This window comes from Leguminivora glycinivorella, chromosome 10 (assembly GCF_023078275.1).
Source record: "Leguminivora glycinivorella isolate SPB_JAAS2020 chromosome 10, LegGlyc_1.1, whole genome shotgun sequence".
NCBI lineage: Eukaryota > Metazoa > Arthropoda > Insecta > Lepidoptera > Tortricidae > Leguminivora > Leguminivora glycinivorella.
In genome coordinates this window covers 5850361-5872159 of record NC_062980.1, presented here as the reverse complement: position 1 = coordinate 5872159, position 21799 = coordinate 5850361, and the positions used below count along the sequence as shown (strand labels likewise).

Sequence of the window (21799 nt, the reverse complement as noted above, 5' to 3'; positions counted from 1 at the left end):
TGTATACAATCTTTTTGAATATTATAGGCAGGCAAGTATGGTTGTGTGATAAATGATAAAACATCTGGCCATCCCTATCGCTCTTACAAAGACTGTGATAGGGACGGCCCGATGTTTTTTCATTTATAGTGTGACCATACTTGCCAGGCAGGTTTACTTTTTTAAACAAAACCAATATTGTATACATGCTGCTTTCCAATCACCAATATCCCTGATCACTAATAATTAATAACATTTTATGCCATTTTCTATTAAAACTTTTAAATTAAAAGGTAGATAGATAGAACGGTAAGTAGAGGTAGATAGATGAGCAGGATCCTAATTTGTCATTTGTTCATACAAGTATTGCATTTATCTAGATCAGCCTGACTGTAATTGTTTTTTATGCGGACCACAAAGACAGCTTTATTTAATAGCCCGGAGCCAAAGCATAACATTGTTAAAAGATAAGTTTGGATGACAATGCAGCAGCAAAAATAATTATAGCCTAGGATCATTGTGCTAGTTTTTGTGCCCTTAATAATTTGGTATGGTACAGGGGACGATTATGACTGGTCGGTAATTTCAATACATCAAAATATTTTCCATGTTTTACATTGTTAACTAGGCTCCCGTAAGCCGTGGCAAATGCCTGGATAACGCAAGGAGGATGATGACTCTTAACTAGAGTGCCAAATGTGTCCACTGCTCACATATGGCACAAAAATTCAGTGGACAGGGACATGCATGTATATGTGTATGTAAAACAGAAAATATTCTGATTAGTTGAAATACCCGCCAGTTGCAATAATTACAATTGTTATGTAACAGGAAAAATTAATATCAATAATAAAATTGTGCAGACAAGTACTTATACAGGTATTTATAAACATAGCAACATGATAAAATAGCTTGTAATAAATATAAGACATAGGCATAGCTGGGCACCGTTAATCAAATAATTAACTTCGTTAATCCGTTTCTAAAAAATTCGCCTTTCGAAATTACCCGAGCATTTCTGTGGTTCGAAATTACTCTAAGGTGTGCATTAGATTTTTGCTTTTAATTTTTACAAGTTTTACAATAACCAATAAGTAAAAAAAAACATTTGTAGACATTAAGGGCATAGGGTTGGCAATAGGCATAGGGTCTTACGTTTAATCATTGACTATGCCAAATGATGTAATAGTTATTTGTTATACAAGGGGGCAAAGTTGTATTTCAAAGCCGAGTGTGGAATTGAAAAACGAGCAAGTGAAAGGATTCTATAGTTGAACCACGAGCGAAGCGAGTGGTTCGAGAATAGAATCCTGCACTTGCGAGTTTTTTAACACACGAGAAGTAAAATACATTTGCACCCGAGTGTAACACAAAACTTTTCCCCTCACTATAGCGAGGAAACTACAACGCAAAAAATGCGTTTATCACTGCATCCAGTAGCTCCACAGGTGGTAAATCATCTTTATTACCCGATTCACATACTTTTATCAATTTTAAAGCAGTTCATTTGATTTTATTCAAGGTCAAATTACTTTACCCACTACTGGATAAAATGCGTTTTTACCCGCTGGTATTAAAGGACAAAGACAAAACGCGTGTTTCCGAGCTAGTGAGGGGAAAAATATTTTTAAGAAGCATTGTCTATCCAGCACTGGACTCGGGGATAAGATCGTATGGCGCATTCCCTCTGTTTCCGGGCTTCTAACTTCATTCGTTTCTCGTGAAGGACTGCGTTCGATAGGGCGCCTTCTACGCATGTTACTGGGCGATCCCTGTAATGGTTACAATTAGCATGAGATAGTGCTGTATTTTTATTCCTGTAGGTACTTAATTACTTATGTTATATTTTCAAATGGTGCTCACACACTGGGCTGTTATAAATGTTACATAACATGGAGTCACAGGGACAGCGCGATGGCGCAATGTTCAGGGACTCACTCCAACTCAGTGCGGGAGCAGCAAAAGAGCAGGGCGATGGTGACGTAAAGAACAGGCGCCTTAATATTAGACTTTTAGATACAACTTACCAGCCTAATACAAACTCGCGAGATGTAGGATCCTAAACCACACAGGCAAGCATGGTAGCGTGATAAATGATAAAACATCTGGCCGTCCCTATCGCACTATTTGTAAGTGCGATAGGGACGGCGCGACCATGCTTGCCTGCCTGAGCGAATACTTATCCAATCTATCCATAATATCCATCAAGAAAAGAGCGTATACCCATATTAAATACCGGCAACGCACCTCAACGACTTCTGGTGTTTCGGGTGTCCATGGGCGGCAGCGATCGCTTACCATCAGGTGACCTGTGCTTGTTTGCCTCCTATCGCATAAAAAACAGTGATCAGATATTTGGATGCAACATTGTGAAATGCCAAGTAGAAAATGTGTCAAAATGTTATTCAAGTTTATTGAATTAACGCAAGTTGTGGAATCCCGGGGCTTTCCTATATTATTTATACTTTGAGGTCATTCACCCAGTGTTGCAGCGGAAAATCCGATCCGATCACTATAATATGTAGGTATATGTGACCTGACACGGTCGTGGGTGGGAAGCGCCGAGCCAAGGTGACTAGCCTATGTGCGTAGCCAACTGCACGAACGCTCACGAAACGCTCACGATAATATCTCTTTCGTAGCTGTCTATCTCTATCGCTCTTCCGTATTGGCGCGACAGAGCCAGACATTTCTGCGGCGTTTCGGTGGCGTTTCGTGTCGCAGAAATGCCATTTGGCTACGGAGCCTGAATATGTAAGTAAATGTGACTACGTATCCGAAGCTCATGTTGAGAAGCAGAGGCACCGAAGTGATGGACTAGAAGGAGGTAATTTAGGTAATCAATTGTTAACCTGTTGGTTAATCTACTTGAGATTAGCTTGAGATGCTTACGAGGCTTCCCCAGCATCTGTCTTCTTCGCCGGCATGGATACACTATGCGGCCTAGCCTTCGTAGGGTCAGCTCGGTCAAGAGCCTCTTGATGTAATACCTACTTGTTAAATACCTAATATCTGGGCGACCGAGCTTCGCTCGGTTCTGTTTCGTGTCCTTGACATGTGTCGCCATCTAGTTCAAAAATGAATAGTACCTACATCGAGCGAAAGAATTCTGTCTTAACAACACAACTACTCCACACGAGATGGCGCGCGTTTCGCCACAAAAACTGAAATAGTGTATTTTTCTATTCGTTTTAGCCTTGACCTGTGTCGCCATCTAGTGTTTGCAATAAATAGTACTTACATCGACCGAAAGAATTTTGTCTTAACAGTACAACTACTACACACGAGATGGCGCGCGAAGAAAAACACATGAAAACTCGAAAATTCGCGTTTTCCGGGACCTAAGGATAAGTTAGACCGATTTTTCACCCCCAAAAACCCCCACATAACAAATTTCAGCGAAATCGTTAGAGCGGTTTCCGAGATCGTCAGTATAAATAAATAAATAAATAAATATACAAGAATTGCTCGTTTAAAAGTATAAGATATCTATTACAGATCTTTTAGTGAATACATTCGAGGCTTTCCCAGCATCTATCTTTTTTGCCGGCATTGATACACTATGCGGCCTAGCCTTCGTCCCCTTAAGGGCCAACTCTGTCAAAGAACCCTTAATAATAATTAATAATGCTTGTTAAAAATACATACCTTTTAATCAATACTTACAAGGGTTTCCCAGTTTCCGTCTTCTTTGCCGCCATGGCTACACTATGCGGCCTAGCCTTCGTCCCCTTCAGGGCCAACTCAGTCAAGAACCTCTTGATATAATGCTTGTTAAAAATACATACCTTTCAATCAATACTTACAAGGGTTTCCCAGTTTCCGTCTTCTTTGCCGATATGGCTACACTATGCGGCCTAGCCTTCGTCCCCTTCAGGGCCAACTCGGTCAAGAACCTCTTGATATAATGCTTGTTAAAAATACATACCTTTCAATCAATACTTACAAGGGTTTCCCAGTTTCCGTCTTCTTTGCCGCCATGGCTACACTATGCGGCCTAGCCTTCGTCCCCTTCAGGGCCAACTCAGTCAAGAACCTCTTGATATAATGCTTGTTAAAAATACATACCTTTCAATCAATACTTACAAGGGTTTCCCAGTTTCCGTCTTCTTTGCCGATATGGCTACACTATGCGGCCTAGCCTTCGTCCCCTTCAGGGCCAACTCTGTCAAGAACCTCTTGATATAATGCTTGTTAAAAATACAAACCTTTTAATCAATACTTACAAGGGTCTCCCAGTTTCCGTCTTCTTTGTCGGCATGGCTACACTATGCGGCCTAGCCTTCGTCCCCTTCAGGGCCAACTCTGTCAAGAACCTCTTGATATAATGCTTGAGCTGCACATTCTCGTTGGCCAGCTTATTTTTCTCGGCTCGAAGGCAAATTGTCTGGACTTTCACTTTATTCATTTTTAGCATCAACTTGTCCATCTTGGTGTATTCCTTGTATTCGTTCTAGAACAATATAAACACGTGGTTTTAAGTAGGTAAACGATGATTGAGTGGGGATATGCTAAGCAGATTATCCATACTAATACATATTATAAATGGGAAAATGTGTGTGTCTGTTTTCTGTTTGCCCGTCTTTCAATGCAACACTTAGCGACGAATTGACGTGATGTGGACATAGTTGAAGGGATGGAGAGTGAAGCCGAGTCCGCTGCAACGTGTTTTTGTATTTTTCTAACACCTAACATGTTTTTCTCATAAAAGGGGCGTGGCTTTAGCGTTTTTGTTAGCAAAAACACTCAAACATGTTTGCCGCGACAAATGGAAAACATGTTAGGTGTTACAAAAGCTCAAAAACACGTTGCAGCGGACCCGGCTTTACATAGGCTACTTTTTGTCTCTTTCTAACTCTCCACTTCCCTAAAATGGGGGGGGGGGGGGGGGGGGGGGGGGGGGAAGTTTGTATGAAGCATTCCACAATTTTCGAATTTGATGCGAGTGAGGCCGCGGGCAAAAGCTAGTTTAATATAAGTATCTATAGGTCCTATTATAAGTATAATGCATACCTATTACATTATGTCTGAGACGATCAATGGCGGCATTGGCGGCCATTTTTTGCCATTTTTATACCTTTAAAAAGTTTTGCAAGTATCTTTTAAATTTAATTTCTAAAAGTTTGGGAACTTACGACCATAGCTCCGTCCAGGTTCTCAAACTCCAGCAGCTCCCCGGCTCCCTCGCTCTGCATCACATCGTTGTCTCCTTCCACCTCGTACTTGCGGCATATATCTCTGCCATCTGCGATATTTTATCCAACTTCTCCTTTACATCCTCGAGACGCTGCAATTTTTATTCCAATATGTAGATCCTGATATTAGGTAATCAGCGTTCAGTTGCATCAACGTTTACAACGCGAACAAAAATATCTAACTTTATGAGTGGATGGAACTAATATTTAAAGTGGATGGAAAATGTTCAGATATTTCTCTTCGTTTGTTTGGTTTGTAACTGAACGTACAACCTATTAAAAATACCTAAGGTAACGGACCCAATCATGGACAGTTTAAGGAAAATTTTCGCCTGTTTTTGATATTTCACTTGATAGGGATGGAAATTCTACCGCTAAGCTGTTAAATCTTGTCCTATCCTTTCATTTCAACGCGTATTGCAGAATGGATACTCCTAATAGTTTCTTCATACTTAACAAAACTAAACTATGTTCTTTCTCCAATATTATGGCAGCTTCTAGTAATGGATCCCCCATGGAGTGAAATGGAGTTTAAATTTTCTTTTAAAGCCAATGTGATATAATGAGTAAATTTTATATACCATAAATAAAATACCTGAGTTATTTTAAAATATTGTTTGTTTTGTAAATTTTGGTTTTGTAAATTGTTCGTTGTCCATCATAGCTCAGGTGTAGGGTTTTAGGTTTTCTCAAAATGGACACTCTGACGCCATTTCTTTATATATTTGGAGCAACAAACAGTATTTTTATACCTTATCTCATGCTTAATCCAGTAAGTAAAACGCATTCAAGTTTTGAGTATTTTTTTTTATTTTTTTAATGAACAATGGTCTCAAAAGCATTACTAGAATTCGTTTTATTTTTTTCAGTAAACTGATCGAATTTTATTTGTCGCCAAATCCTTCAGAAATAACCGAATTAATTGAAACTTCAAAATGAAACAGCTCTACAACTCTAGTTTATGGTACATAGCCGTCAGTTTTGTAGAAACTAATTTTAGATACTTATTTTTAAGGATTTGTGTTTTTTTGTCCATAATGGCGTCACCGTATACCGTCTGGTACCAAATTTCAAGCTTTCTAGTGCTAACGGGGTATTTCACCTTACATCGCATTTTATTTGTTTTGTAAAATTAAAAAGTGTGTCTCACACCAAAAACTTAATTCAATCTAATCATATAAACTGAAATAGATACCACACACTAAAGAAAAAGCGATCAAGCCCACTGGTGGCGAAGCTGGGAATCGAACCCGGGTCTCCAGCTATCGCGGCTGACGTGTTTGACCGCTACACCACCCCGACCGCCTACATCAATAAGTAATCTCGATGAAAAAAATATTTGATATGTAACGTACTTTGGTGGCGTCTTGACTGGCATCCACCATCGTTGCCAGATATTCTTCCGTCCTGCTCCGTTCTATCTTTGCGTCTCTCTTCATCTGCCAGTACTTCTTTGCCAAGTCCTCTTTGTGCGTTAACATTCTTTTTAACTTCGCGGCCATAGTGTTTGTAGATTTCACCCATTCCCTTTGCAGAGTTAAAATCAATTCCTGAAAATAAAAGTGTTGGATGTTTGAAAATATTATAGAAATGGAAACTTTATGTTCCTGAAAATCGATCAAATATAGTGTATTTATTTAGGAGGCGAAGGAGGTCGCTCAAGACGTATTATAAATAGTACTATCGTACAGTATGGCCACTCCCGCTCCCCGCTGAAAGTGCCGCCCACCCTCTCTCGGTTACCTCACAGTTACCGCCTGTCAAAAACGCGAACAGTCAACCCGTCTTATTCACTCATACAAGCATAGTACCTACGCGTTCACCTACACGAGCTTCAGACTGTGTGCTAGGTGTGCTCAAGAGATATCCTAAACGCCTTTTCAATAAATATATATTAATAACATGGACTAGTATAATTTATAACAATTATAACTATAGGTACTCTACGTTACCTACATTTTGCAATTTAGATTACTTATAGTCGCCTGCAATAATAATTTAAGTTACTTCGAAGGCCGCAAAAATATAAATACATATAACAATTTTCAACCATAAAGATATTCTTACCGAAGCTTGTTGTATTTGCATCTCGTTCCTAGCTATATCCTTCTGGTAGAAGTCGTCCTTTTCTCGCAGACTATTGTAGTGGCTCATGATTGGATTAAACTTTTCCAAGTAAGAGTTGTATACTTCCCGGAGTTGGTGCCAGTACATCTCTATTTGAAGCTTCTTTGGTCGACAGAGGTTTCTCATTTCTTCTTCGTGCTAGAAACAAAGAGGTAAACGTGTAAGTAGCTAGAAAAGTATGTACGAAAGTACTTTAGTTAGGTATCTAGTTTATTATATTTCAATAAGATTAAAAGCGATTTTCTTTAATCTGGCTCCTGAAATCTTCGTATTAAGAAGTTTGACAGGTAGTTGGGGATAATAAATAGATAAGTATACCATATTTAAAAAAAAAATCATATCTACCTTTTACCTAAATTTCGTTGGTGGAATGAAGATATTTTTTTATTGAAATTTGAATTTAGAACAAATCAAGAGGTTAATGGATCAACTTTGTTAGGTCCTTACGAGTGACTTATTGTCCTTATCGAGTTCTTCACGCCATGCGCGGATTTTTCATTACGATACAAGTGCGGAAAAGAGGAAGTTTGAAACTAGTTACGAATTTCCTCTTCGCATGCGTGTGTCTTACGACGTTTTCCAGTAAATAATATGGCCCTTTGAAGTTTTGACCTGACAAGAAATGCAGTACTTTACGAACTAGTGCGGAAAAACACCAAATGTACTGAAAAGTAGGTATTAAGGTAACGGACCCAATCATGGACAGTTTAAGGAAAATTTTCGCCTGTTTTTGATATTTCACTCATAAATGTAGAAATTCTACCGCTAAGCGTGTTAAATCTTGAATGTCCTATCCTTCTTTTACATTTCAAGCGTATTGCAGAATGGATACTCCTAATAGTTTCTTCATACTTAACAAATTAAAACTAGGTGTGTTTTCTCCAATTATGGACGGCAGTTCTCCAGTAATGGATCCCCCATTATGGACAGTGAAATAAGTTTAAAATTTTACTTTTAAAGCCAATTGATACTCAATGAGTCAATTTTATATACCATAAATACAATTAGAGTTATTTTAAAATAGGATTGTTTCTTGTAAATTTTGGTTTTGTAAATTGTTCCTTGTCCATCATAGGAGGTAGGCAGTTTTTCGGTTCCAGTAATGGACACTCGCAAAATAACGCCATTTCTTTATATATTTGGAGCAACAAACTAGTATGTTTTATACCTTATCTCATGCTTAATGCAGTAAGTAAAACGCATTCAAGTTTACACCGAGTATTATTTTTTTATTATTTTATACATGAACTCAACTCTCTTAGCAGCATTACTAAGAATTCGTCTTAATATTTTTTTTCAGTAAACTGATGAATTTTATCTTGTCGCCAAATCCTTCAGAAATAACCGAATTAATTGAAACTTCAAAATGAAACAGCTCTACAACTCTAGTTTATGGTACATAGCCGTCAGTTTTTAGAAACTAATTTTAGATACTTATTTTTAAGGATTTGTGTTTTTTTGTCCATAATGGCGTCACCGTCCATTATGGGGTATTTCACCTTATGTTTCGAACCATGGCGCCACAACATGTCAAGCATATGATGGCGATTCATCGCAATTTTCGATTGGTCATGACCGACATCCGGTGATTAGCCGCACGCTTCCGCTCTGAAGATGACATTTGACAGTGACAGCCGTGACAGATGTTCGGTGACATGGCCATTGTGCGTGACATGCCAGTGATATGAAATGGGGCACAGATTGTTCGCAATTCAAAGTATGATATATGATATTTTCGTCGTTTGAGCCAAGAGAAGGAAAAATCCTTTCATTTTAAACAGTCTTTTTCCTGTAGAACTACTGAATGATTATGGAAAGGGAAACCTACACCCATCACTCTATGCCCAGTGAAAGAAAATATCCATCTCCTTCTTAATACCTAATAAAATCTATCAGCCGTACCATTTATGGGCTAAACTACATCAAAATCTACCTAAACTAACCATAACGAGATAAATATGTGACATTATCTGGGTAAAGAGACCTTATTGTCGATGGCGCTTACGGCGTTATGAGCGATGTTCGTGTACAAATACGACGCCGCGGGACGTAAGCGCCATCGACAATAAGGTCCCTTTACCCAGATGACGTCACATATTAAGGTGTTTAAAATTAAGTATGAGTTTACAGCCAGCTTCAATAGAAAAGATTAAAAGTACCTACACAAAATAATAGACTTAAAGGAGATAAGTAGCTAGGTAACTATTTTATTCAACACATTTTTTATACAATATAAGACTAATGTTTACGTATACTCATATCTTACCTATACTTTCATTCTTATTCTTTAACCTAGCGTTTTCCCGGCCTAGCCTTTTCCACTTCGCATGGTCTTCACCTTCAGCATCCTTAGGTGTGAAATTTTTCTCCTATACTACTGGTACTACTACCCATATTTATAAATCTACATAAAGAAGTACGAAATTCACTTCCATATCCCGCAGTCCATTAGATAATTAAGTTATTTGGCTGTTGTTTGACTGTGACCCTTCGTGCAGTGATGCGTGGAGCTCGTTATAATAGGATGCTGCGTGACCACCGCCACCATTGTCGCTGGTGCAGCCGCGTGAAGATGCGGCTTTTCACATGTTGCCTCGTCATACTTTGTGTGTTGATCGTGCATTGTTTTGTGAGTAGTTTTGACTGATACTTTAACCTACCTAACTCTTCGTATAACCAGTTATTACAAAAATATCGACAAAAACGTGATATTTCTTGTCGTATAAAACAGGCCCTCAATTGCCGATCGGATGGAGGTCCCAAAGAAGATGAACTGAAAAGGATTTACATGAACTGTGTGAGAAGAAATGAAGGAAGAAACTCAAGTGACAGCAGATACTCTGACCAGGACTGGAGAGAATCGAGGAGGAAAAACCAAAATCGCTGGGACATGAGAGACGAACAATCGAGTAGAGAAGACAGAGTAGGCAGTCGAGTTGATAGACATGATCATGATAGAGACGATCATGGAGGCTACGATAGAGGTAGAAACGATAGAATGGGGAGCAGAGATCGTATGGGAGGTAGGGACAGAATGGATAGCGATGAAAGAGGCAGCAGTAGACATTATCAGAGTGATGGAAGGAATGATAGAATGGGTGGACGGGGTGATAGGATGGATGGTCAAAATGATAGGAGTAGTAGAGATGATTGGATGGGACGTGACGATAGGTATAGGCGAGACGACATGATTAACGGCAGAGAAGATTTTCATAGTCAAGAATATGGAAACGTAAGTATTGAAGAAATAATTGAGGATAATAGCTGAGTATAGTAGGTACAACTTATTTTTTGTGTTTTAGGATCGTTTTAATCCGTACCGCTCCACGCAGAATTCTCAGAGATACCGGCGCGAGCGTCCTAGCAAGAACTCTGGGTACCGTAGCCAATACAACCCTAACTCCTCGCGGTCTGGAGACGGGAACGACGAGAGGAACTCCAATGAGAACAACTCCAGCAAGGATAGCGATAATAAAGGATGCGTGCTGCATTGCTTCCTCGAGGAATTGGAGATGGTATTTTATTAAACTTAGTGGTCATTTTGTTTTTGTTTTTTTTTTTCATTATAGATTTCATTTCATCAAGATAAGAATTAGGTAGATGGGCTTAGGGGTCAGTTGCACCAAACAGTGTCGCTGAATTTACCGTTCGGATTATTTTTTGTATGGAAACTTCTATAGACTAGATTTTGTTATATGACGTTCATGTGTCTATCAACTGTGGTTGATGCTATTGGCCCTTAGTAATGGACTAATATGAACAAGGAAAGTATAAAGCCAATAAAGCTATGTAATATACGATAACATGCGGCATATTATCTACTAATACCAGGATAAATAGCTAATTAATAGCTATTGTTTTTTTAGCACCATAAGGTATTCCCATTAGCTACACTATAAATTTCCAAAACTTAAGTGCTTATTTTACAACTGAATTTCAGACTGGAGACAACGGCATGCCAGATAGGTACCTCGTAACACACGCGATAACAAAAGACGTCAGGAATGAAGATTTGAAAGATTTTCTACAAGAATCTATCGATGAGTGCTTTCAAATACTTTATAATGGTAATGAACTTTTAAATTTATATTTTATCCATAGTCAACGATTTCATAGTTGTAACGATTTAAGTGATTTTTCTTTTTTTTTTGCGCTAGTGCGAGAAGTGGTTCATTATATGTCAGAGGGCCATCTGAATATAAAGAGGGCCGAAACTTCGGAGGGCCATCTGTACTGAAAAACGTCGTACGATACACGTGCGAAAAGGAAATTCGTAACTCGTGTCGATTTAAATTTATCGCCACTCGTTTCGAACTTCCTTCTTTTCAAACTTGTATCGTAATGTACTATTATATTTTATTTACTAAATTACTAATTAATTATGAAGGAACTTTATGTTTTGCAATCTAGATACCTACCACCTAGGTACCAACCTGCAAGATTGAAAGCATTCTTTGTTTTTCAGAAAACACAGACGACAAGTGTGAATTCTCAAAGAATTTGATGATGTGTTTATCTGAGAAGGGCCGCGCGAACTGCGACGATTGGAAAGATGATTTCAAAATTAAATACTGAACACATGCTATTGTTAACCGTTTTTGTGTGTCATACATACTAATACTTTTATTATTTGAATGTGATTTTTATCCTTGTCAATTTTACTATGGGTTTAATATACAATTTAATCAATGCAATACTTGTTTGAATTTGTCCACCGGAACGTTCAGAACTACACATACACAAAACAAGCCCAAAAATGATGGCTATCAAAATATATAATAAACTTAGTGACGATATTAAAACTCAGACATCACACAAACAATTTAATAACGAATTGAAGAATTTATTACTAAGTAAGTGCTACTATAAACTTAATGATTTTTTGGATGAAAAGAATGATGAAAATGAATGCTGAAAGAATGATGAAAATGCAATGATGAAAAGTTTTAGTTCAAATTTACACACGCCAATTTAATTAATATAATTTTAATCTTATTTTTATTTTCTTACCCTCTTAATTGAATATTCTGTGACATATTATCTATTTTGGTATACGTAGCAACTTCAAGTGACATTCATAATTTTAATTCTTTTTTGACATACCTACCTTTATGTCCTATTTCATTGTTTCCTATTATATACTTTTACATAATTACCTTGTTAAATTCAATATTGTAATATTATAATCGATTCAATACCTAGCATAATTTAGATTTAAGACTTGCTGTACCCAGTCAGGGTCCATGTGAAACCAATATAAATATGTAACACCTAGATGTAACCATGGATGCAATAAAGAAATTATGAATTATGAATTAGGCTCCGTTTTTGGACAAGCCTAGCCTAAAGTTATTTTATATCTTATAGCAGTTTACAAAAATAATCATTGAAAAAATGGTGTGGATTCTTTCTGCGTATCGAATCCACACTCGCGTTCGTTGCATCGCGCCGCCGCGATACGCGCGCGAGTGTGGAGGACGCTTTAAAAAAGACTGTTACTTTACAATACAGCGCGTAAACCTAATAAGGGCAATAAATGAAACCAGGCATATAAATCAATATTGTTATCATTAATTAAGAGGTGTTTTTGAGTTACTTTAAATTTTCACCCCATAATGATTTTTTGAAAAATTTCCCAGCAGCAACGTGGTTGCGATGACAATCAATGACAACTGTCAACCAGCGGTTAACGCGAGTGTGTTTGCATTACGTTGCGGGCCGAATTATTTTGTATGGATAAAAAAATATTTCAATTTTAAGTAAAAGTTATCTAATTCCATTTTTTATGTCCTATACTTACCACCGTTAAGTGGTTCGCCCGTATTAGGTTTACACCCTGTATATGAAAAAGTATAATAACAGTTTGTAATGAATCATACATTTTATCATTTTGGTGCGCCTGTCCATCTAAAGCATGTATACATGGTGTTTACGCATAATAAAATTAAATTCAGCTATCTAAACAACATGTTGCGTCATTGCTTCGTGGTTATTTCATTTATTATTTATACTGATTTTATTGAATGTGTTTTCCTATTGTTACTTTTTGCTGCACCGAAATTTATAAATAATCCAATCAATAAATACTACCAAAATTCATACTAATATTATAAATGGGAAAGTCTAGTGTGTGTCTATTTGTTTGTCCGTCTTTCACGGCAAAACGGAGCGACGATTTGGTGCAATTTTTTAAGTAGAGATAGTTGAATTGTTTCATTCTAACGCGAGCACAGACGCGGGCAAAAGCTAGTTATGAATAAATTTAAACACCGGTGCCTATTATATTTAATTATTTACGTTTTGCTCACCTCTAATCTTGCATCATTTTTAGCAGTCGCTCGTTTTATTCCCTTCTCTTTCTTCTCCACCTGGAAGTCCCGATCCTGGATGTAAGTGATGAGCATCAGCTTGGTCTCAGCTTGCTCCTGGCTGTCTATTTTGTCCCCTTCCTCTTTATCCCAGCTGTCTAGAAGACTGTTCTTTTGATGCTCGTACTCCGTCTGCAGCTTGTCGAGACGTTGGGAACCTATGTCTAAAAGTATTGTTTGCAAATTAAATTCCCATCACGGAAACCATAGGGTATTTCGGACCTTTGGGAGGCGTGTTTGGAGCCGAAGCCAACACTTTAATGAAACGTAAGGGGTACATTAAGGGTAAATTTAAGTTATTGTTAACAAAAGAAAATCTAAAACAAATCATATCTCTTCTTCAATGGTACCCTGGAAATTATATGGGAAATGTGATATTTATTTAGTATATAAAAAAAACACTAGCTAAGCATATACCTAACTAAGACTACGCATATCTGTAACTTAATAACTATGCTTAAATCTAGATAAAATATGCTCTTGAGGTATTGTAACATAGTCTGTCTAGTCTGTCTTTTTATGTTACATAGATACGTTGCGAAGCCTAGCGACATTTCACCGTTGTATTGTAATGCTTATCTGCGAGTCGCCAGCTCTTCGGTCAACAGTTTTACGACTTTACTTAAAGCTTCAACTGGTCCTTGCGTTCCTCCGTGAAGTTGGACTGGTCATGTATTGTTAATAATACTTAGAGCTTACTAAGGAAGTACCTAGTTGAAAGTCTAGGTATGGGCTTGGAATCGGAGATGGTGATAGCTGCCCTCGACAACGCGCAACGCACCAACAACCAGCCCTTGTGGAATGAAGACTGCTCATGTACCTAAAGAGATTTGTCCGTAGCTTGCTTATGTAAAAGGCTTAACCCTTAAATGCATGGTGATGTATATATGCATCAAATATTTGATGGCCTGTGTCTCAAATCTCAATATGTAGATATCCAAAATCACATTTATAGCTTAATTATCATTCAGTATTTATTATTATTTAATATACAATTAAATAAATTAAATAATATAATGATTTACTATTTATTCTTTAAGGATTAAGATGAAATGGCGGAAAAGTATGAAAAAACGGGACGATGGCGATTTTTAGTACTTATGTGATTTAGGCTGATTTTTTCGGAGTTAGTAATTAGTTTATGTTTAAACATTGTATCATAAAGGTATCACAAATAGTGTACCTTTTTAATAGTAGCCATTTTTTTTTAATAAAACTTACCAATGACGATATATTTATATAAATAAGATTTGGTCTATTTAACTTCTAACACTGATTTAGTATAAAAATCGATCTTAGATATTTTTTTTATTATTTTTCCCAGAGTCAGAAAACAATTGTCTATCACATATATTAATATCTCGTTAAAAGAAAAATTCATGCATTTAAGGGTTAAAAGGGCTTACTTAGGAAGTAGCTTAAGGTCTCAGTGTGAGCCTGAAAGGCGCGGCGATGTTGCTCGTCTGAGTCTTCGACTGCTCTCGATAGCGACTCTAGTAGCCGATCTTTCCGTTCCACCATGAAGTTGAAACTGCTCATGGCTCCCTGTAAATCTTTGAACTCTTTAGCGACGATACAAAATTAATCTTGGGTCTTGGCAATGAATGAATTAAGGGCTTCTAATTAATTCATAAGATGTATAGGGTTAAACTAAGCGTAAGATCAAATGAATAAACGTAAACTGCATTTGATGGTTGCACACTTTGAAGAGGAAGCTAAGGAAATCTAAGAGCAGAATTAAATACTTGTCACATAACCATTTGGCGAATCGTACCTCTCGATTTTAATAAAAACAGGCAAGTTAGAATAGTGGCTTACCTGTATCTCTAGTGCCATTTGCTTGCATTTTACGCGACGCAAAATGTACCGCCAGGCCTGATTTAATTTTGCTGTGTTTGTACGACTGAACGCTTGCTCCTTGTCGAGTTTGTTCTGTGAATTAGGAATTAAATTTAAAATAAATGCTTCTTAACAAATATTCTCAGCGCGTTTTTTTTAGGGTTCCGTACCTCAAAGAGGAAAAACGGAACCCTTATAGGATCACTCGCGTGTCTGTCTGTCCCTCTGTCACAGCCGATTTCTCCGAAACTACTGGACCGATTTACTTGAAATTTGGCACACGTATGTAAACCTGTGGCCCAAAGACGGACATGTAATTTAATTAAATTAAATTTAATCACAGGGGTCACGTTTGGGGGGTAAAATTGAAAATTAAAAATCAAAGTTATTAAAACTATATTGTGTTACATATCAAATGAAAGAGCATTTTACCAGCATCTGAAATATATATTTTTATATTTTTTGTTTCGGTAATTTAGAAGTAATTTAAGAAAATAAGCAAAAAATGACCATTCCCCCCCCCCTTATCTCCGAAACTACTTAGCGTAAAACTTTCAAAAAAATACACGAGATAGCCCTCTACCTGTAGATTACAGGAAAACCTATCAGAAATCTACAGTCAAGCGTAAGTCGAACTTAAGAGAAAAAAACTTAGATTACGAATTTCACTCACTGCCGCTGCAAGTAGTTACTAAACGTCTTAAAATTGTGTAGGCGCGTTGGACAGGTACAAAAGAAATTAATTTCTGTTTCGTTTTGTTTCAGAAATTGTTAAAAAAAAATTCATTTTCCAAAATGACTTAAGTTCCTACTAAAAAGGAGGCGCTTAAGACCGTTTAGAACTTCACTGACCATAATATTGCCCACATAGGTCCAAAAAAAGGTGTATAATTATATACGAAAACAAAAACATTGTGCCACCGACAACCAAAATCTGAAGTCTATTTTGCTTTATCTCTTATCGTTTCCGAAATATACGAAATTGAAAATACGAAATTTAGTGTACGTTGCCATTACATCTCGTCAGGCGCTCATGACCTGTTTGTATGGAAATGTCGAAATCCGACTCGCACTTGACCAATTTTCATAGAAACTTGTGTTTTATTATAGTTTTGAAGGAGGTTTCTTATTTTTAACCACCAACGCAAAAACGACGGAGTGTTATAATAATAATAGGTTTGACGCTTGACATGTCTGTCTGTCTGTCTGTCTGTGGCATCCAGGTGGCATCATAGCTCCCGAACGAATCAATCGATTTTGATTTAGTTTTTAATGTTTAAGGTGAATTCGTCGAGAGTTTTTTTGTACCACGTAGGTGGCAAACAGGCATACGGTCCGCCTGATGGAAAGCGGTCACTGTAACCTATGGACGCCTGCCACTCAAGGAGTGGCACATGTGCGTTGCCGACTCATTAGAAACTTGTACAAACCTGTAGTTAGAAGGGGCCTGGGTGCCGACGACTCAAAGGACAATCTATTGTCTCGTTGAGCTCTGGCTGCCTTACTTACCGGCAGGAACACAACATTGAGTAAGGTCTAGTGCTACTTGACTGCGGTCTTTTGTAAAGCGGAGGTACTTCCCCAGTTAGACTCTGCTCTACCTTAGAGTATATTCAATTTAGTATTAGAGTTATCAGTCAAGAAATTCAAATGCAGCGCCATCTATTATTAGTTTCGACAACTTTTCATGTGACTTTCCATGCCTAAAGGTTCGCACAAGTTCAAGTCGCGTAAATTACTTAGTAAATTTTGCCGAGAGACGCCGCTAAATACAATAATGCTCATTAGAGTACCTATACTTCTAGCCAAAGACATATATCACTCCGTATAGACAGATAAAGTCTAAGAAAAAAACGTACTTACCTCAGTACCACACAGAAGAAGGGCTCAGCTAGATGGCGCTAATATATTTGATATTTTAAAACATATCAAGCTAAGAATATGGGCCAAATTGCCAAAACGGAGGTTCAAAAGTCTTAAGCCTACGTCGAGAGATGGCAGTCTATGCACTGTGATTACACATTTTACTTTGAGTCTATAATACGCGATCTTCTTTGCTTCTTAGCACACCTCGGACACTGGCGATCAAATATATTGAAAGAAGCGCATTCCTAGCACACAGTCTTAGCTTGTGTAGGTGAACGTACTATGCTTGTATGAGTGAAATATGACAGGTCGAATGTTCGTGTTATTGACAGGCGGTAACTGTGAGGTAACCGAGAGGGGGTTGGCGGCACTTTCAGCGGGGAGCGGGGGTGGCCATACTGTACGATAGTACTCTTTATTATTAGATCAGTTAATGAATGCTCAAAAGGGGGGTCTAGGTGGAATGGCCGAAAGCAGAAAGTTTCACTATGGGATGTTGTTAGGGGTAGTCAGGAGACATACATACTAAAAGTCCTCGGACTTTGGACGTGAGCTCGAAGAGGGGTGATGAAAAAGGTCCCATTTTTTGGTTTTTTGCTCATATTTCAAAAACTATGCGTCATACGAAATTTTGGTTTACTACACTTCGAAAGCTTATAAAATTCTCTATAACTTTGATCTGGAAACTTTTTTTTTATTCTTAACCATTATCTAGGTATGAGCTCCGAAAAACTGTTAATTTTTTAAAAATAGTTTTCCCCCCACTTTTTGCTTCATACATTGCTCCATATCTTCAAAAATATTTATCTTAGACAAATGTTTTCTTAAAAAATCTTGTAGATCATTCAAATACCTTTCATAATATGTAGACATATGCTTCTGTGTCATGTACTGTTGAACAATTATACGACTTTAAAACGAAATTAAACAACAAATGTATGTGATAAACGTGTAAAATATGTATTTCATGAACATGATTGTATTACGATGCTGTATAAATGCATTCACACAACAGGTAACAATACAATTAGCTGTACATAAAGGCCTTCTCACACCCACATCTACCACTACTACAATTTGTAGTGCACCGGCAAAATATTAACTTCAGTATTTCTTCCGAAGCAGCTGCATGGTACCTACTTTGGTTTGCACAGGAATCAGTAAGTTGCTTTCGTTCCGTGCCCATCCCCATTCATCATCCTCCTTGCGTTATCCCGGCATTTGCCACGGCTCATGGGAGCCTGGGGTCCACTTTGACAACTAATCCCAAGATTTGGCGTAGGCACTAGTTTTACGAAAGCGACTGCCTTCTGACTTTCCAACCCGAAACTAGGACTTATTGGAATTAGTCCGGTTTCCTCACGATGTTTTCCTTTACCGAACAGTGACTGGCAAATATCAAATGACATTTCGCACATAAGTTCAGAAAAAAGTAATTGGTAAGAGCCGGATTTGAACCCGCTACCTCCGGACCGAAAGTCAACGACACCCCCAGGATAAAGGAAGACACTGATGATAACGGCGGGGAGGATATTGTCTAAGATACAGTTGTCACATCTGATCCAGATGACATGGAAGAAACAGTTTCAATTTGTTTAATTTATTTGGGACAACAAACACAGTAACACACAAGGTTATAAATGTTATAATAGAGAATTGCAGAGTTGACAGTAGTAAGGTTTGAGACCAATTTCGCTTTCAGAAACGAGCTGTCAGAAACGACCTGTAGGTACACACTCCGGCCAAAGAACTCTTTAAAAAATAAGAATCCTTACACTGCCTGCAATAGTTATAATGCAGGTAGCCATTTATGTAAGACAGAACTTGGCAGCATACAAAACTGTACTATTATATATTCTGTGACAAAACTAACAACATGTATTCCAAGTACAACACTCGAAATGCCGGAAAGTTAGTAGGTATCGACCGTAAATTGGCGAAATCCAACAAATTAACACATGTGATGGTCTGATGGACCCTGCCGTCTATAATAAATTGCCGCAATAAGTATGTGGTTGAAGCGCCTAGTGTGTCGAACTTTAAGTATCGCTTAAAAAATTGTCGAGCACCCGTTCTACACTTAAATATGACAATTTTTTTATTACCTAATTAGAAAAATATTTTTGTTCATTTTTTATGTGAATATTGCCTAACTTTTTGTAATTTCAATCTTCTGTCTATTTATTCTCTAAGTATATAAATCAAATCTTGACGTGTAAAATGGCGTTACAAATAAATGAATATGAGTACGAAAGAAATTTGTACGGAACCCTCGGTGGGCGAGTCCGACTCGCACTTGGCCGGTTTTTTTTTTGAAGAGTGCGATAAGATGCTATGCTTATAACTATATGCCGTAGCATATATGCCGTAGATAGGGAGCACGTTCTTCGAGAATTCGTTATTCATGATTTTCATACCTTAATACAACAACAATAATGTCGCGATGAAGAGGGCGATAAGATCTCGCTTGCGCCTGCGCACCTCCTCTTCTATTATATATCAGCTCGATGTTGTAAGTATCAAACCCGTTCTTCATTTAATCTGCCTTGTTTTCTTACTTTCTTTATACTTATCTGAATCGTACCTTGATAAAGAGCTCGATAAGATCTCGCTTGCGCCTGCGCGCCTCCTCTTCTATATTAGCTCAATGTTGTAAGTATTTAGCCCGTTTTTCATTTAATCTGATTGTTCTTTTATTTCTTCATATTTATCTGTTTCTTACCTTGATGAAGAGGGCGATAAGATCTCGCTTGCGCCTGCGCGCCTCCTCTTCTATATCGGCGCGATGTTGTAAGTATTGAGAACGTTCTTCATTTATTCTGTCTCTTTCTCTTACTTTCCTCATCTTATTCTTATCTGATTCTTTAGACCGTTTTCACGTTATCCGATCCGATAGCAGATGTCGGAAGGATTTCAAAGGCAAAAATCAAAAATGGCGCTTTTAATGTATAGGATATCGGTCCGACATCAGATATCGGATCGGATAATGTGAAAACGCACATACCTTGATGAATAGTGCGATAAGATCTCGCTTGCGCCTGCGCGCCTCTTCTTCTATATCGGCGCGATGTTGTAAGTACCGAGCCCGTTCTTCGTCGGACATGCGCGCGAGCTTGTTCACCTTCCCTTTCTTCGGCATTTTGAATTATTTCTTATCCTCGTAACTGTCAATACATACAATAAAATTTTGCATGTTGCGTTTATGTGCAAATTATAATCAAAATTAATGATGAGAAGAGAATTAATGAGAAGTTTAACAAAATATTTAAGTACCTAATAATTAATGGACACGTAGCAGCAATTAATGGCGTTCCTTGCGCCAATGACCTACGATTTGAATTCATTGATATTATGAGAGTCTAAAGCCTCATCGTCTTTAAACAAAATAGTGTCTCATAATTACATCACAGCTCATTGTTTCTGTGATATTTGCCATCGGAGTTGAACAACTTTACGGTCAAATACTGGTTTTTTGGTCAAAACTTTTGTTTTAATTACTTTAAAATTATCATCTCTCTTAAATTTTTCGAAAAGCCAAAGGTAAATCCAAATATGTCGTTTTCATGTATTATGTAATACCCTTCACTAAAATCAAATTTCGATAAAAGTGTTTTTTTAGACCATGTTTAAATTTTTTTTTTAATTATGCCTGTTATGAATAGAGATGAAAGATTGAAGAACCGATGGCCGTTGGCTTTCTAATTCCATCTGTAGAGCAAATTTAGGAGTTTCAACTCAAAACTTGTCAAAAATCGATGAAAACCGTGGGGAGCCCCTTAATTACCTAACTTTTACTCTAATAAAAGTAGTAGGTAGGTAGCGGAAAAAATGTTAATAATTGTATAATAATTCTACATAGTTCATTTAGTAGAAAACTAACTTAAATTTCGAATATTATAAATGTAAAAAGTAGTAAGTAAAAACCTTATTTTGAGTTCGCAATATTATTTTCAAAACTTTAAAATACAGATTTCTGAAAGTAATCAAACCATTGATATAAGTATCGCTTACTGGTGTATTTGGCCGGAAAAAATGTTTATAATAAGTTGTGGAACTTGTGGAACATAAAGTATTTAAGAAATTAAATTAATTGCATACTTACTTAGGAAGCTTTTGAGTTACAATTACTTAATTTTGAGTTACGGCTTTAGCACTTCACTGCCTTTCAGTTTCATTCAGTAGGTATGTGTAATTCACTTTATGCACCACTGCAGCTAATCAATGACAGGGGAACCAACAAAATACGCGCGATATTGTTATTTCTATATCAACGCATCATGCGTTGCTATGAACACACATTAGCTACGATTACCTGTTATCAGTTGCTATGGACGCGACATATGCTTATTGTTATTGATTAACATTGAATACAAAATCGTTACAGAATATTATCAGCGATTGTATTTGAATGAAGTTATAGTTTAC

At 37.4% G+C, this 21799-nt stretch overlaps 2 protein-coding genes across 2 annotated transcripts; one reads left to right on the top strand and one right to left on the bottom strand.

Annotated features, from left to right (window-relative positions):
- Positions 1–1532: 1532 nt before the first annotated feature.
- Positions 1533–20513, bottom strand: LOC125230341 (dynein regulatory complex subunit 2). Its single transcript, XM_048135473.1, is given in 11 exon segments — positions 1533–1751; positions 4206–4432; positions 5115–5216; positions 5219–5266; positions 6530–6724; positions 7242–7439; positions 13610–13833; positions 15076–15214; positions 15488–15601; positions 20097–20219; positions 20379–20513. Coding segments are annotated over 11 exon segments (1650 nt in total). The 3' UTR covers positions 1533–1606.
- Positions 9859–11986, top strand: LOC125230122 (uncharacterized protein DDB_G0284459). Its single transcript, XM_048135153.1, has 5 exons — positions 9859–9930; positions 10033–10533; positions 10604–10816; positions 11242–11368; positions 11767–11986. The coding sequence occupies exons 1-5, from the start codon at positions 9874–9876 to the stop codon at positions 11874–11876; spliced, it is 1008 nt and encodes a 335-aa protein (XP_047991110.1). The 5' UTR covers positions 9859–9873; the 3' UTR covers positions 11877–11986.
- Positions 20514–21799: the final 1286 nt, after the last annotated feature.